The 15,058-nt window shown below is 70.2% G+C and overlaps 3 protein-coding genes across 3 annotated transcripts; 1 reads left to right on the top strand and 2 right to left on the bottom strand.

Moving 5' to 3' along the window:
• The first annotated feature begins 376 nt into the window (after nt 1–376).
• LOC102100519 (interleukin-12 subunit beta-like) lies at nt 377–2,181 on the top strand. Its single transcript, XM_005518079.2, has 6 exons — nt 377–446; nt 781–1,002; nt 1,193–1,301; nt 1,378–1,559; nt 1,664–1,812; nt 2,041–2,181. Exons 1-6 carry the CDS (start codon nt 377–379, stop codon nt 2,179–2,181), a joined length of 873 nt encoding a protein of 290 aa, XP_005518136.1.
• A 722-nt stretch (nt 2,182–2,903) lies between these two features.
• LOC102107524 (alpha-internexin-like) lies at nt 2,904–4,326 on the bottom strand. Its single transcript, XM_088056868.1, has 3 exons — nt 4,104–4,326; nt 3,331–3,455; nt 2,904–3,267 (listed from the first exon to the last, which is right to left on the bottom strand). The coding sequence occupies exons 1-3, from the start codon at nt 4,305–4,307 to the stop codon at nt 3,216–3,218; spliced, it is 381 nt and encodes a 126-aa protein (XP_087912994.1). The 5' UTR covers nt 4,308–4,326; the 3' UTR covers nt 2,904–3,215.
• Nucleotides 4,327–5,382: 1,056 nt separating this feature from the next.
• On the bottom strand, nt 5,383–9,076 carry TLX2 (T cell leukemia homeobox 2). Its single transcript, XM_088056731.1, has 3 exons — nt 8,683–9,076; nt 6,083–6,320; nt 5,383–5,783 (listed from the first exon to the last, which is right to left on the bottom strand). Exons 1-3 carry the CDS (start codon nt 9,074–9,076, stop codon nt 5,567–5,569), a joined length of 849 nt encoding a protein of 282 aa, XP_087912857.1. The 3' UTR covers nt 5,383–5,566.
• Between the last annotated feature and the right edge of the window lie 5,982 nt (nt 9,077–15,058).

Genomic DNA, 15,058 nt, shown 5'->3' with positions numbered 1-15,058 from the left:
CAGGTGCCCAGCTCTGTCCCTCCCACCAGGGCGTCCAGTGCCCCCCAGCCCGGGAAGTACCAGTGGTGAGTCCCAGGGCTGGGTGGGTGGGGAGTAGGGGGCCGAGCGTGGGTCCCATTCTCCAGTTCTGAGAATTGTGATGCTGCTGTGGCTGCACCTTGGGGCAGCCCCACGGAGTCCAGCCCAGTATAAAACTGCAGCCCCCAGCCCTGCTGAGCCCACCAGAGACACACGCAGAGGTAGGCACAGAGCGGGAGGGTTGGGAGGGTCTCGGGGGGGGATCCTGCTCCCAGGGCTGGGGGCTCTGCCCTGGCTGGCCCCCTCTCCTGGGTTATGTCCAGCTGGAGCTGCCCTTCCCCTCCCGCTCCCTTCGCAGATGCTGGTGCTGGTGGGACTGGTGCTGTTCCTTGTGCCTGCAGAACCCCTGACTGCCTTCCCCCCGAAGTGTGAGTGCTGCTCCTGGGGCACAGGGGAGGCCTTGGAGGGGGGACAGGGGCAGCTGCAGGGACTGCAGAGGGAGTGGGGGGCATCCCAAACCCACATCCCTCTGACAGGGGTTAGGACAGCTCTGCTGGGATTAGAGGATGGGCATGAGGGCGATGTGGGGTGGGTATGGGGTGAGGGAGTGAGGGGACAGACGCAGAGTGCAGGAGCAGGGTGAGGACCGTGGGACAGGGTGGTTGTGAGGCCAAGGGGCACCCAGCCCCATGGTGGTTTGGGGGACAATCTGCCCCCCACCACTGCCCATCTCTGACCACAGGCTCTGCCTCTCACCTCCAGTCCAGGTGGGGAAACTCAACCAGGACGTGGTGGTGCGATGTGACACTTCAGAGCAGCACATCTACTGGACACTGAACGGCGAGGAGGAGCCCATGGCCGAACTGGTGCCTGAGGGCCAGAACCTCACCATCCTTGGCTTGGACCTGCCAGCCACTGGCAACTACAGCTGCTGGGCTGGCCCCGTCCTGCTGGACACCACCTACGTGGTGGTCAGCGGCACCCGTACGGAGGGGCACGGCTGGGGCAGCCGGGGGTGATGGGGTGCAGGGGGTGCAGAGCTGAGGACCAGGAGATTCTCGTGCCCAGCCTGTGGGGCTGTGGGGTTGGGGGGCTGTGGGGAGTGCCGTGCAGGGAGGGGGCACCGCTCCTGGCCTCATGCAGCCCCTGACCAGCCACCCCTCGGCCCTCTCAGGTGAGGAGAAGATCAATGTGTCCTGCCAGGCTGAGTCCTACAACGGCTCCTTCCGCTGCTCCTGGCCTGGGCCTCCCTCTGCCATCTTCCGTGCCCGCCTCACACGCAGGTGGGTGCCCCAGGACCCCCCAAACCCACGCCAGCACCACGGACTCTGAGACATGCTCACACCTCCCTCCCCACAGCGATGGCTCTGTGGGGCCATGGGTACCGGTGGCCAGTGACCACGGCCAGTTCAACACCAGCCTGGCTGACCCCTGGTTCTGCCCCTTTGGGGAGGAGCTGCACCCGCTCCAGCTGCACCTGGAGGGGCTCTCAGACACCTCCTACCTCAACCTCTCCAGGCACTTCTTCCTCCGTGACATTGGTGAGCTCAGGGCAGGAGAAGTGGGGTGGGAGGGGGTGTCCAAGAAGTACTGGACGCTCTCTGGGGGGGTCTCAGCCGCTGTTCTGAGCCCCCTCTGTCCACAGTGCGTCCTGATCCACCCCAGGAGCTGAGCCTGCAGCAGCGGGGGCAGCAGCTCCACCTGGCCTGGGCCCCCCCAGCCTCCTGGCCGCTCCCCAAGTCCTACTTTGCTCTGCTCTACCATCTACAGTATGAGCTCCACAACGGCACCCAGGTAACGGGGAGGGGTCTCTGCCCGGGGGGACCCTGCACAGGTCTGTGCCCACCCTGCCCTGTGCCCACCCTGCCCCATCTGGGCATCCACGGCCCCTCCTCACTCTGCTGCTTCCCTTTTTGAGGTGATGAATTGTCCCCCTGCTCCCCCTGGTGTTGCAGGGGTCAGGGGGTGCTGGTGCCCCCCTCCCCGAGGGGCTCCCTGTACCGTGCCCTGCCCCCTTTGCAGGTTGAGCAGTTCGTGGAGGGTGTGGAGGAGACTCCGGTGCAGGAGGGGGCACGACGGGTGCGAATCAGCTGCCGGGATCCCTACACACCCCCAGCCTGGAGCCCCTGGAGCGCCTGGATGAGCCTCAATGTGCACCACTAACAGTGGTTTTGAGGGTGCTGTCCCCAAGAACGGGCACCTCCTTTCCACAGAATCCCCATCCCTTTACAGCTCAGAAAAGGATTTTTGCCCCTATTAAAACTCTGGGATTGGTTTTGCCACCACAAACCCTGGTCTGTGTGGGAAGGGAGGTGCTGGGGCCCCAGAGCTTCCCAAGGGCACAAGACTCAGCCCTGGGGTCCATCTGCATGGCTGGGAGAGGCTCCAGCCGTACTCCAGCCCAGCCTGGGGGGACAGTTGGGATAGAGGGCCCCCACAGCCCTGTCCAGCTACACATGGACTCCCTGAACTCCCCCAATCCTCAAAAACCCCTCCCAGCTCTGCCTCCTTTCTGGGGACTGCGGTGGGACAACACACAGAGCAAGTCCTGGGGGGCAACACCCCGTCCCCACATCCCGGGGAGCAGGATCCCATCCTGACCCCCAAAGCGCCGGTGACAGTGCGGGAACAGGGACCACCCATCACCCCCGAAGCTGTGGCCCCACAATGCGTCCCCTCAGTGTCCCTGCGCAGTGCCCAGCTCAAGGGTGAGGGGTGCACCAGGCAGAAGGGAACCCACACTCCTCCATGAACCGTTCCCCACCGAGCCCCTCGCACCCCACCACGGACCCCTGGAGCGCAGCCGGGGGTGCCGCCCACCCCCCTCCAGACGGGCCGGCTCCGGGTGATGCCACGGGGCTTTATTGAGGTGCTTCCGCACGGGTCTGGGCCGGGACCCCCACCCCGGAGAGGCTGGTGAGTGTGTGTCCCCACGGGCGCTGCCCTCCCGGGGGTCCCGGGGCAGGCGGGCACGTACAAGTCCGGGGGACCCGTAGAACGGGGGGGTGGTAGAAGGACCGGGGTTCCGTGAGTCCACAGAGGTCCAGAGGGTCCCAGGGAACCGTGTCGGGGGTCTGGGGTCCGGCAGAGGAACCGGGGTCCGGTGGTGGGGCTCATGATCCGGTCCCGGGACCGGAGGTCCAGTGGTACCGGCAGGGCCGGGCTCCGGTGGTGGGACCGGGGCTCCGGAGGTCCGGTCACGGCGGGGCCCGGCCGCCCAGGCGCAGCTCCTCGCTCTCCAGCATCTCCCTGGAAAACATGGGCCGGGCTAAGCCCCTCGCCCCCCGTGCCCCCCGCGCCCCCCTCGCGTACCGGTACGCGGCGATCTCCGCCTCCAGCGCCATCCGCAGCCTCAGCAGTGCCGGGTACTCCCGCAGGCACCGGGCCATCTCCGCCTCCGCCGCCCCGATCTCCCGCTCCAGCTCCGCCACCCGCTCCTGAGCCGGGCCGTCAGCAGCGCCGGGGCCGCGGGGCGACCCCCGGGACCCCCGCACACAGCGACCTCTGGCCCCACATCCTCCCCACAGGGACCCCCGACCCGGACCCCTTTCTCCCCTCCCAGACCCACGGCCCGGCCACCGATCCGCACGGACCCCCAGTCCCGCCCCGAACGCCACCTACACGGACTCCCGGCACCCCTGGCCCGACCCCCGCCTTCACGGACCCCTGGAACTCCGCACCGCCCCCCTCCCCGCACGGACCCCCAGGCAGACCCCCTCCCTACACGGACCCCTAGGCCCCCACCCCACATGGACCCACGGGATCCCCAACCCCGCACCGACACCCACCCACAGGGACAGCCGCTGGCCCAACCCACACAAACCCTGCTTCTCCTTCCCACCTGAACTCCCCCATCCCATCCCGCCGCCGCTCCTGCTGCCTCCCGGGCCCCCCAGCCCCATCGGGACCCCTGACCCCCGCCCCTCCCCATCCCCATCCCCCCCTTCTCCCCATCCCTCCGGGCATCCAGCTCCAGCACCGCCCCCCCACCCCAAACATCCACCCCCACCTCCTCACATCCCAGCCCCCACCCCCGCTCTCTCCAAACCCCCCAGGCGGCCCCCAGCCCCCTCCCCATCCCGCACCTGGTACTTGGCCAGCTCCCCGCTCCGCCGGTCCCGCAGCCCCTCCAGCTGCCGGTGTAACGCGCCCACCGCCCCCCGCAACGCCTCCACCTCGGCGGCTCGGGCTCGCAGCAGCCTCCGGTAACCGGCGGCCTCAGCACGGGCACGAAGCACCGCCTCGCCGCCGCCCCACCGGCACCGGGGCCGGCCCTCGGCCGCACTCATCCCGGTGGTAATGCGGTTCCACCCCTCCGCGTCACGGAACCGCAGCCAATCCCGCCGGTACCGGGTGTCCGACTCCTCCCGGTAGCAATAGAGAGGGGGAGCCGGCAGAAGCCTGTCCCCCAAAAGTGGGGTGAGGGGCTGCGGTATCGCGGATAGCGGTGGGGTGGGGGGCAAGGTCGAGTTCAGGGTCAAGGCCACCGCTGTTATCCCCCCGCATCCCCTTCATTCCCTTCATCATCAGCAGCAGGGGCTGGAGTCGGGCTGGATGGTCCCAGCGGGGGGAACCCCCACTTAGGGGGTCACTGGGGAGGGGGTGCAGAGATTTGCCAGAAGAAGGGGGATTCAGCCCCTCCGCACCCCACGAGTGTCCTGTGGGTCACACCAAGGCTCAGTCTGTGGGAGGTGATGGCAGTCCCGGGGGAGTCAGGGACTGGTGCAATCCATCGGCACGGGGGGCACCCCGAGAGTCCACGGCGGGGGGCTGCAAGGACATGTCCAGGCTCAGGGAGCTGACAGAGCAGTGGGTGGGGGGCCGGGGGCCCAGACATCAGTCTGTCCCACCACGGGGTAAGGCCGGGGTGGCCAAGTCCTTCATCCAGCCTGGAGGGCACAGATGGAAGCCGGAGGTGGCAAACTCCGACCGGAATAAGGCAAGTGGTGCGGGCGGTGCAGACCCGGCTGTCAGCACCAGCACCAGGAATGGGAGGTCCACGCCCCACCCTGCTCCAGGTGGGCTGGAGGCTGTGGGGTCCAAATGGAGTCAGTGTGACCCACGGAGGTGCTGGTGGGGGAGCTGCAGAACCCTGCCAGGTGTGGGGGCCCATCCCTGGGCTCTCCGGGGTCCGGGCAGGGAGCTGCAGGTGTCTGTGGGGTGTAGAGACCCAGCCGTCGGCTCTCACGGGTCTGAGCAGGGAGCTACAGACATCCATGGGGTGCTGGGGCCCAGCCCTGGGCTCCTGGGGGTCAGACAGGGGGCTGCAGAGGTCCATAGGGCATGGGGGCCCAGCCCTGGGCTCCTGGGGATCCACACAGGGGGCTACACCCAGCAGTGCTCCAGGTGGGGTTTGGTGAAGCTTTGAGTCCAACCACAGGGGCACAGCCTCCCTCCTGGGTGGTCCTGGGGGGCTCCCCACGGCAGGGAGGAGGCTGCCGGTGGGGAGCTCCCAGGAAGCTGCAGCCCCTTCCCTGCCATGGTCCAGGCTCAGAGCCCAGCTGGCTCCCACTGCCACCTCCTGGCACGTCAGCAGCACCCAGGGCCCTCACACCACAGAGGCCACCCCCGAGACCGACGTCACCTTGTTGTCCTCGGCCCAGGGCTGGAGGTTTTGCAGGGCGTAGAGCGAGGAGTTGTGCATGCAGAGCGGGTCCTGCGGCAGCGGCTGCGCCAGGCTCTTCTGGAAAGCCTCCTGCTGCAGGTGCAGCATCAGCCTGTTGGCTTGCTGCCGCTCCGCCTCGCGCTCCTCCGCCGTCTGACGCCTGCAGACACCCACCACTGGCTCAGACCACAGCTGGCACTGCCCCACAGCACTCGTCCCCTTATCGCCGCCGTGTGCCACTGTGCCACGTCCCACAACACCGCCACACCTCACCCAGCAGTGCATAAGGGAGGCCACGGTGATGGGCAGCTCATCCCATCCATCCCCAGTCCATCCCAGTCCCATCCTCTCCCGGGGGCTCACTGCTGGAGGGACGTGGGGTTTGGGGCTATTGGGGTGGCTGCCAGAGGGACGTGAGCATGGCGCTTGTGGCGGCTACCCCGGAGCCGTCCCTGTTACCTCCACTTGGTGCGGCGGTTCTGGAACCAGGTCTTGACCTGGGCGTCCGTCATCTTGAGGGCCTTGGCCAGAGTGGCACGCTCGGCCGAGGCCAGGTACTTCTGCCGGTGGAAGCGCTTCTCCAGCTCGCAGATCTGCACCCGGGAGAAGGACGTCCGCGGCTTCTTGCGCTTGGGCGGCGTCCGGTTCTGGTACGGGTGCCCGATGCGCCGCGTCACCGCGAAGGGCGACAGCGCGGCTGTGGGGACAGCGGGGTGAGGGGGTGAGGGGTGACCCCGGCAAAGCACAGCAGAGCTGGACCCTGGGGGGGATGGCAGGGAGCTGGGGGCCATGGGGAGGGGGAGCTCCAGGGGGGGGCACATGGGGAGCTCCAGAGGGGCACACGGGGGGCTCCAGGGGGGCACATGGGGATGGGGTGTTCCAGAGGGGCACATGGGGATGGGGAGCTCCAGGGGAGCCACCGGTGCTGGCAGGGAGAGTAGGGGAGGGGGACACTCAGGGTCATCCCCACCTACTCCCCCACCTCAGAGACAGGAGGGCAGCTCAAGGCATGACATGAAGGAAGACCCATCTCCTACCCCACGGCACAGTTGCTCCCCCAGCCCGGTGGTCAGCGCTGGAATGTCGGGGTGGTTGGGCTGGCCCGTTCACAGGACTGATGCAGAACGGGCTGCACAAACCCACCCTCCCCTCACACCGAGCCCCGCCGCAGCCCCCGAGGAGCCTCCGCGGCGCTGCAGGGGCTGCCCAGCCCTGCCAGAGAGGGGATGGGACCACAAAAGCTGTTGGGAGGCAGTGTCTCTTTCCATGTGCCAGCCATGCCAGAGGCTGGGAAAGGGGATGTCCCTGCCCAGCTGAGGTGTGAGCCAGCCCTGGTGAGGCCAGCGTGCCACGTCCCAGCCCCAGAAGCTGCCGGAACATCAGAGCAGCGAAGCAGCAGGGAGGAAAGCAGAGGCTTGGCAGGGTCAACCCCCAACGCCTGCACCCCTCCTGCTCTGGCAGCAGCCTCGGCCAAGCCATGACCTTACGGCACCACGTCCCCACGGCGCCATGGCACCACAGCCATCACCAGGGCCAGCACCGCGTGGGCAGGGCTGCACATGGCCAGGACCACTGGTGGCCACGGGACCCCAAGCCCCCATGGCACAGGGGTGTGGGGCACAGCCCACAGCACCCCAGGGACCCCCTGGTGCCCACAGACCCCACCTCCCACCCGCGCCCAGGAGGCCGCCGGCGGGGGCGGACACGGTTGACGCAGGTGGAGCCGTGCAGTCAGGGGGGACGGAGGCCCCCCGTGCCCCCTCCCCGCACGGGGCGGCCCCTCGCCGGGACCAGATGCCTCCTGCCCGCAGCCCACCCCAAGGCCAGCGGTGCTGAGTGATGGCTGCGGCTGCGAGACCCCGTGCCGGGGAGGGGCTGCCCCATCCACCCAACGCTGGCGCCAGGCAGGAGACGAGGACGTCACCCGCCACCCCTGCGCGGGGACGGTGCTTCGTCACCGCTGCCATGGCAGGGTGGGCCGGGAGGCGAACGTGGTTCTGCTGGCGTCCGGGCGGGACCCCCACAGTCCCCAGCCTCCCGCCCCACACCGCCCCATTGCCCACATGGCCGGCACTTGGCCCCCGGCCCCTCATGGCCTCCAGCCTCGTCCCCGCCTGCGGCCACACACTGTGGACGTGGCAGTGCCGCCATCTTGGGCGGGAGCAGAGCTGAGCCGGGCCGGGGGTCCCCAGCACCCACACACGGTCCCAGTGCCCGGGACCCCAACCTCAGCACTCCTCCTGCTTCTCGGGTGCAGCAAGCAGCACCCCCACCCCAGCACTGCTGCTCAGCCCCTGCCACGGCCCCACCAGCAGCCTCCCCTCAACCCCTCGCTGCCTCCCCAGCGCCTGCATCGCCACAGGCCCGCCTGGGCTCTCCCACACCGATCCCTGCACGTTCAGATCTGGGGTCCCATCACCAGACACCCCACGGTTACCCCTCCGTCACTGCCCCCAACCTCAGGGGCTCACAAGGCCGGGGCATCTGCTCTGCATGGATGGGCTTTGTCCTGCAGTCCCACGGTGGGTCCCCCACCCTTCATCGTGTCCCCACAGAGCCCCCACATCGCATCTCACGCACCGCAGAGCCCACACCCCACCACTCTCGGTCCCGAGGGAGGCCTCACTCTGCACCCCACGGAGCGCCCACCCCACATCCCGGCTCCCCACAGCCTCCAGCAGCTCCCTGTTACGGTGGGACAGGGTCGCCAACCGGCACCTCCAAACCGGAGAAGAGACCAGACACGAGTGGAGCTCGAGACCGGAGCCTGCTGGGACCCCTCGGGCTCCACCCGGAGCCGCCGGACCCTGCCCGGTGCCGCGGTGGAGCCGCCGGCGGCCGCATTTACCCCAAGCCGCCTCCGCGGGACCCGACGGCGGCGGGCGAGGACCGGGCGCTGTGGGAACCTGTGGAGCTCACGGTCCCCGCCATCCCCGTGTCCGCCCCGATCCGCGCACCGCGCTGCCCCCGACGGAACCCCGGGAGCGGCCGGTGCCGCGTGAGTCCCCGGAGCCGTCAATAGCCGCCGGTAGCCGCCAGCAGCCGTTCCGCCCTCTCACCTGAGAGCCGGTCCTTGGCGATGCGGCGCGTGGTCTCCATCCAGGGGAAGGTGAGCCCCGGTAGCGCGGGCCCCGGCGGCGGCGCGGCGGGCGCGGCGGGCGGCGGGGCGGGCGCGGGCCGGTGCGCCGGGACGCGGATGACTCCGGCGGGCGGCGCGGCGGGCGGCGCGGCGGGCGCGGGGGTCACGTTCACGCTCACGTTCATGCTCATGTTGAGGTTGTAGGAACCGAGCGGACCGGTGGGGCCGTAGCCGCTGCCGTAGAGCCCGTAGTCGGGCTCTGCCGCCGCCCGGTGCGGCCCCGTGGGTTCGGGGCCGCCCAGGATCTGGTCGATGCCGAAGCTGATGGGCTCGTGGGGCGCGGGGGGCCCCGGGCCGCCGCCCTCCCGCTCCATTCCGGCCGCGCTCAGAGCCGGCGGGGCGGGGGCGGGGCGGGGGGGCGGCGGGGGGCGACGGCGGCGACGGGCGCGGGGCGCCCGGTGCGGGGCAGGACGCGGTGCAAGGTGCTCCGGGCCCGGAGCAAGGTGCGGGGCAGGTGCCGGGTGCGGGTGCGGGCCCGGGGCAGGGTGCGGGGCATGGCTCGCAGCCGCTGGCGGCCCCGGGGCGGGAGCGCGGGTGGGCTGCGGGCCCTGGCGGGACGCGCTTTTCTGCCCCGCTCCATCCGGACCGGCCGAACTCCCACCGCCTGCGCCCTGATTGGCGGCCGCGCCCCGTGATTGACAGCCCGGGGCCCCGCCACCGCCCCGGGACCCCGCTCCCGCCGCTCCGGCTCCGGGACGAGCGGACGGGCCCGTCGGGCCCCGAGCGCCCGCGCCCCGCACGGCCCCCTCACGCCCCCCGTGCACCACCGACGTGCTCCGCACCCGGCGTCCGCCGGCCACCCCACCCGCCCCACCGGAGCCGCTGCCGCATCGGGCAGCAGCGCGGAGCCTTTTCTCGTCCGTGCTCCGTCCGCAGCCCCGTCGGCGCTTCCAGCCGCCCTTCCCGGGGCGCACGAAGCGACCCCTGCCCCAGCGCCGTTACCGCGGGGCGCATGGACCGGCTCCTGGGGTGCGCACCGAGCCCGGTTCCCGCTGAGCCCGTCCCCACGGGAGGGAATGGATCTGGCGGCTCGGGGACCCAGGGGTTGTTCCGACCCGCCGTTCCCAGAACACGGCCACATCCCGGGACGTGAATCCCAGACCTCCTCGAGGCGCCGTTGCCGGTAGCTGGGGGGTCTCAGTTCCCAGGAAACCTCCTTTCCCGGGGCACCGACCCCACGCCGACCTTCAGTTCCCGGGCCACGAATCCTCTGTCCCCGGGACCTGCCGTTCCCGGTATCACGGACCCCATTTTCCAGGGACCAGACTGTTCAGGGGGATGGAGTCCGACACCCGTGGCCCCGCCATTCCCGGAGACAGACCCCGGTTCCCGGCACGCCGTTCCCTGGGACAGACCCCTGTTCCCCGCCCCGCCTTTCCCGGTGACAGAGCCCAGCCCGGCGCCGTCGGCGGGCGGTAACGGCAGCGGAGAGCGGCACGGGCTGTGCCGGCTCTTCCGACGACATCGCGACAGCGACGCGGCGGCCCCGCGGGTGGGTTCCCGGCGGCTCCCGGGCGGGTCACGGCCCCGGGACAGGCACTGGTGGGGCGGAGACGGCTTCCTGGGCACCCTGGCGCCACCGGTCTGGGGCAAATGACATTACCGGGGCCTGCGTCTGTAAATCACGGCGGCACCGGGGGCTGCAGCTGCCGCACCGGGAGCGCGGCACGCCCCGGGGCACCGGGGGCACCTCACATCCCAGGGGCAGCGGGGGACACCGGGTGGTCCCAGGCTCGCTGCAGTGTGGGGTGCCCGTCCCTGCAGCCGCAGCTCTGCCGGGGTCTGGGGCTCCTGTGCCACCCTCGGCCGTGCCCACGTCCCGCCACGGCAGCGGGAACGGCCGAGCTGCCCCTCCCCACACCGGGACGGAGCCTCGTGTGCCCAGAAGGGGAGGGGGACACAACACCGGGACTCTGCCCTGCAGGCGCCATGGCTTTCTGGCGTTTCCTGCTCGCAGCCCGGCAGGTGCCGGGACAAATCCCAGTGTTCCCACTGTGGCTTTTCCACCTGGAAAGAGCCACCGGCTTCGGGTCTGCTGCGGCGAAGGGACCCGCTGTGACCTCGTGGGGTGCAGCCATGGCGGCGGCAGTGGCAGTGACAGCGGTGACAGTGGCAGTGGGAGGAAATGGCCGGTGCCGGAGGAGGAGGAGGCGGCAGCAGGTTAATTGAACCCGGAGCAGGAGGCAGATGTTGCCGTGCCCAAGGGCTGGAATCTGCCGGGCTGGGAGATGGATTGGGGGGCTGTGACGGGGCCGGGGGCAATGCGGGCCCACCCGGCGCCTGCTTGCGCCAGGGCCCGCCCCATGCCCACGGGGGTCTGCAGGCGGCAGCCCCGGCCCGAGCAGCCCCCCTGCCCGGCATCCTCCAGCACCACGACCAGGGCTGCCCTGGAAGGGTGCAGGGAAGAACTGAGGGTGCTCAAGGAGTCATAAGCCCCTTCCCACCCTGGTTGTGGGTGCAGGGTGTCTATCTCCCAGGGACCCCGCTGGCCCCTCACTGTCACCACCTTGTGCCGCTGGCTCTGTGTTTCCAGTGATCCTTGTGCCACCTGGAAGGAAGCCATGTCCCTGTGCCTGCCCCAGGGTCCCGTGAGCCACTGTGGGGACCAGGAAGGGTCCCTGCACCCGGGACCTCCCAGTTCGCCCGTACAGACCCTCCCTCGTTTCTCGGCCACAGCAGGGACCTCCGTGTCCTCGGTGCGTGCCCCCTCCCACCCCAAGGGGCCGGGCCTGGCGGTTCTCGTGGGTGGCGGTGACAGCTGGAGGGAATGCGGCAGAAAAAAGGGCATTTGCCCAGTTCCAGGAGGGAATCAGCCATCAGCCAGTGCAGCACCAGGCCCTGCCACCGCCACCAGCATTTCCCCGTCCAGCGCCCTCTGCACAGCCGTGCTGGGAGCAGGGGGTCACACATGAGGTCTGACCCCTGCCCACCCCACCCCGGGGGTGCTGCCGAAGCTCCTTGTCCCGTCCCCCACCGTGGCCCTGGGGCTGCCGGTGCAGCTGCGGGGCTTCGTGGTGCCACGTCCCCGGTGCCGACCGTGCCGGTGTCCCCGTCCCACACGGGGACGCCTCGGGCGCCGCTGCTGGGGCGGGGGTCGCTGGGACGGGTCCTTGCCTGTCCCCGGTGCCGCCGGCGGCCGCCCCGGTGCCCCGGCCATCACGGCGATGGCGCGGTGGGGACCTGTCAGGGCCCCTCGTTCCCACCGGCCAGAGGCTGCCACGCACCCGCTCCCGCCCGCTCCCCCCCGTAATCTCATTACCGCTGGACGTCCCCTTCTTCCTCCCGCTTCCCCCCAAACCCGCTGGCAAACTGGAGGGACAGTCAGCTCCTCTCTGGCTGCTGGGTTAATTCTGGGCTAATTAGATGAACCAGCCCAGATTGGATTACTTTAGCCTGCATTTGGTCCTCCAGTCCTTGGCTTGCGGCTCCCGGGGGAGCTGCTGGCGCCTCCTGCCTCAATCAGACACTTCTTAACCGCATGAAACACTCCCGGTGCCCCCCGCCGCCCGCCCGCCGCGGGCGCCGGCACCCGGACGGGGTGCGCGGGGTGAGGCGGCAGCAGCCGGTGGGCGCGGTGCCCACCCCGACCCGGCTGACACGCCGGGAGGGCTGGGATGAGGATGGATGGGGCCGGGATGGGGTCGGGACGGAGCCGGGATGGGAGCCGGTGTGGGACTGGGATGGGTTCGCTGCGGCCGCCGATGGACCCCGCGAGCTCCCGGGGACCCGACGGCCGAGTCGCCCGCTCGGACGTCACGGTGGCCCTCGGCGTCTGCGCGGTGTCCTCGGGGAGGAGCCGGGTGCCACATGGGTGCGGGGGCGGCTGCACGGTGACGCCAACACCCGGCTGCTGGGGGGCTGCTCCCCCCGGGCATCTCCAGGCTGCAGCCCCGGACTAGCACGGGCCACCCCCCTCAAAACCTTCCCCCGGCCCCAGCTCCCTGGTCTGGGAGCAGGGTCAGAAGGGCTGGGGGTGCACAATCTGGGCAGAGTGGGAGCTGAACCCCCAGGCTTTCAGTGGGGTGAGGGCAGTGAGGGGGGGGGATGGAGCAGGAGACAGGAGGGGATGCTGTGGGAGTGGGGGGCAAAAACAGCCCCCACCCCTTGGGCTGCAGGACAGGCAGCTCCAGCTCCACTGTACCCAGGAGCCACGGGACACACGGTTGGGCACAGCGGTACCATTTCCACCTCCCCAGGGTCCGACACCGGCTGGGGGCTGTTGAGGGGGCCTGCCCGGCCTGGGGGCTGCAGGTGACAGTGCTGCCCGTCCTGGTGGGCTGGTGCCCGTCGGGGGACCACAGTGTGCCGGTGGCTGGTGGCCGCTGACAGCCACGTCGCTCAGGGCCTCGTTATCGAAGGTTAATTGGATTCTGCAGATGTACTCGGTGCATTAGGCAGGAGATCAGTCCATGAGCACCCAGCCCCCGCTGCCCTATAGGGACCCCTGCTCATCTGAGAAGGATTAATGGGGGACCCCTGCCCACCCTCTGGGGACCCCTATCCGCCCTGGGAGACCCCTGCCCGATCTAACAGGGACCCCTGTCTGCCCTGGGGATCCCCTGCCTTTCTTGGGGGATCTCTATTCACCTGACAGGGTGGGGGGAGCTAACGCTGCTGCCCGGCTCTCATTGCGGTCATGAGAGTGTCCAGCCACAGCCCCAGCCCCAGCCCCAGCCCCAGCCCTGCTCTCATTGCGCTCATGAGAGTGTCCAGCCTCAGCCCAGCCTCGCTCAGCCCCAAGGAGGGATCCGGCCGGGAAAGCACCCGGCAGCACTTCCCAGAAGGAGCCGCCCCGGCCCTGCCGCGGAAATGGAGCTGAATATCTGAGCAGGGCTGAGCTAAAAGCCTCGGCCCCGCAGCCCCGCGCAGCCCAGGCGGCTCCCGCTATCAATTATTAACGGCGAGATGGATCCGCGGCCTCGCCCGAGCCCGGCTGGCGGGGGCGGCTCCGGGAGTACCGGCTACTGGGACCCCAGCCCCGGGATGGGCTCTCTGCCCTCGGTCCCGTGCCAGAGCCACCCAAAAAGCGCGTTCCTCGCCCGGCCGGGACTCGCGGTGTCGGTGCTGATGCCGGGTGCGGTGCCGGTGCCGGTTCTCACGGCGGCGGGAGAAAGCGATGCTGCCCCGCCGCGGGGCCGCGCTGGCCCCGCTGTGACCCCCGCCCCTCCCCGGATGGTTCCTGGCAGGTACAGATGGGACCGGACCCTCCCCAGCCGGGGGTCACCGGCCCCCGCCGCGCTCTCGCCTCCCCGGAGGCGCGGGCAGGGCGTGGGCGGGCGGAGGGGCGGGGGCTGCTCCGGAGCCTCTGCCCGCCGGCGCCCCAGCACCGGGAGGGGCCCGTGCTGCTCCCGGTGGGGTCCCGTGGCCCGGCCACACACCGTGCGCGGCCCGGGACGAGGGGCTGGCACCGGCGTCACCGGAGCTCCGCCGGTGCCGCACGGGGCCAGCCTTAGACACACCGGTCGGGCAAGGGGAACAGCGGGACTGACTGGGCTGGGCACATTGAGGGAGCTGAGGGGAGTAAGTGCTGTGACCCGTATCCGGGACCGGGACCGGGACCGGGACCGGGGCCAGGATCACGACCAGGAACATGACCGAGATGTATCCAGGAGCCTCAAAACCGCATTGTCCCTGGCCGTGGCAGCCCGTGCGGAGCAAGGGTGGCTGCGTGCTGTGTGCCAGGAGCTCCGTGCTGGGGTGGTGGGTGCCAGACCCTGCTCGGGGTACCGCCGTCCTCCTCTGCCCGCTCCCACTCCCTGGCATGTACCAGCCTTCCCCGCCGTCCGGTCTGGGCTCCGGGGATGTTGAACAGTCCGTGAGGAGCCGTGGGGAATTGGGCTCGGCTCCGCATTAGCGCGGCCGCTGCTTCCCCCGAGCCAAACCATCAGCACGGCCCCGGCTGCGCCGGGTGGGGCCGTGTGGGCTGCTCCGCTGGCACCCCAAAGTGTCAGCACCTCGGCACCCCAAAGTGCCAGCACCCCAACACGCCGAACTGCCAGCACTTCAACCCTGCCAGCACCCCAGCACCGGACACCCCAAACTGTCATCATGCTGGTTCCCCAGCAACACCCCAGCACCCCAAACCTGCCTGAACCCCTGGCACCCCGAAGTGCCCCGGTACCCCGAAGTGCCAGGGCCACTGCCTCCCTCAGCCCAGCCGCCGCAGCTCACCCTGTGCCCCAGCCGGGACACCCCCGTGTCCCCTCCCGAATCCTCTCAGACCCCCTGATCCCCCCCCAGACCTCCCGCACCCCACGGCTGCCCCTAACCCATCCCCCTGAGTCCCCTGACTGTAC

This window comes from Pseudopodoces humilis, chromosome 6, assembly GCF_049639895.1.
Source record: "Pseudopodoces humilis isolate 2021_Gansu_Grassland_sample_001 chromosome 6, ASM4963989v1, whole genome shotgun sequence".
NCBI classification, from domain to species: Eukaryota; Metazoa; Chordata; class Aves; order Passeriformes; family Paridae; genus Pseudopodoces; species Pseudopodoces humilis.
The sequence above is the reverse complement of the archived record's forward strand: the minus strand, read 5'-3'. Positions and strand labels throughout refer to the sequence as shown.

Excerpts from the sequence above, each read along its gene's own strand:
- LOC102100519 (XM_005518079.2), top strand. The coding sequence starts at position 377 with ATGCTGGTGCTGGTGGGACTGGTGCTGTTCCTTGTGCCTGCAGAACCC. Across the intron at positions 1,003-1,192 it reads CGTGGTGGTCAGCGGCACCC|GTGAGGAGAAGATCAATGTG; the intron begins GTACGGAGGGGC and ends CGGCCCTCTCAG. Across the intron at positions 1,302-1,377 it reads CGTGCCCGCCTCACACGCAG|CGATGGCTCTGTGGGGCCAT; the intron begins GTGGGTGCCCCA and ends CCCTCCCCACAG.
- LOC102107524 (XM_088056868.1), bottom strand. The coding sequence starts at position 4,307 with ATGAGTGCGGCCGAGGGCCGGCCCCGGTGCCGGTGGGGCGGCGGCGAG. Across the intron at positions 3,456-4,103 it reads GGGAGCTGGCCAAGTACCAG|GAGCGGGTGGCGGAGCTGGA; the intron begins GTGCGGGATGGG and ends GGCCCGGCTCAG. Across the intron at positions 3,268-3,330 it reads GCGGAGATCGCCGCGTACCG|GGAGATGCTGGAGAGCGAGG; the intron begins GTACGCGAGGGG and ends CATGTTTTCCAG.
- TLX2 (XM_088056731.1), bottom strand. The coding sequence starts at position 9,076 with ATGGAGCGGGAGGGCGGCGGCCCGGGGCCCCCCGCGCCCCACGAGCCC. Across the intron at positions 6,321-8,682 it reads CGCCAAGGACCGGCTCTCAG|CCGCGCTGTCGCCCTTCGCG; the intron begins GTGAGAGGGCGG and ends CTGTCCCCACAG. Across the intron at positions 5,784-6,082 it reads AACCGCCGCACCAAGTGGAG|GCGTCAGACGGCGGAGGAGC; the intron begins GTAACAGGGACG and ends GGGTGTCTGCAG.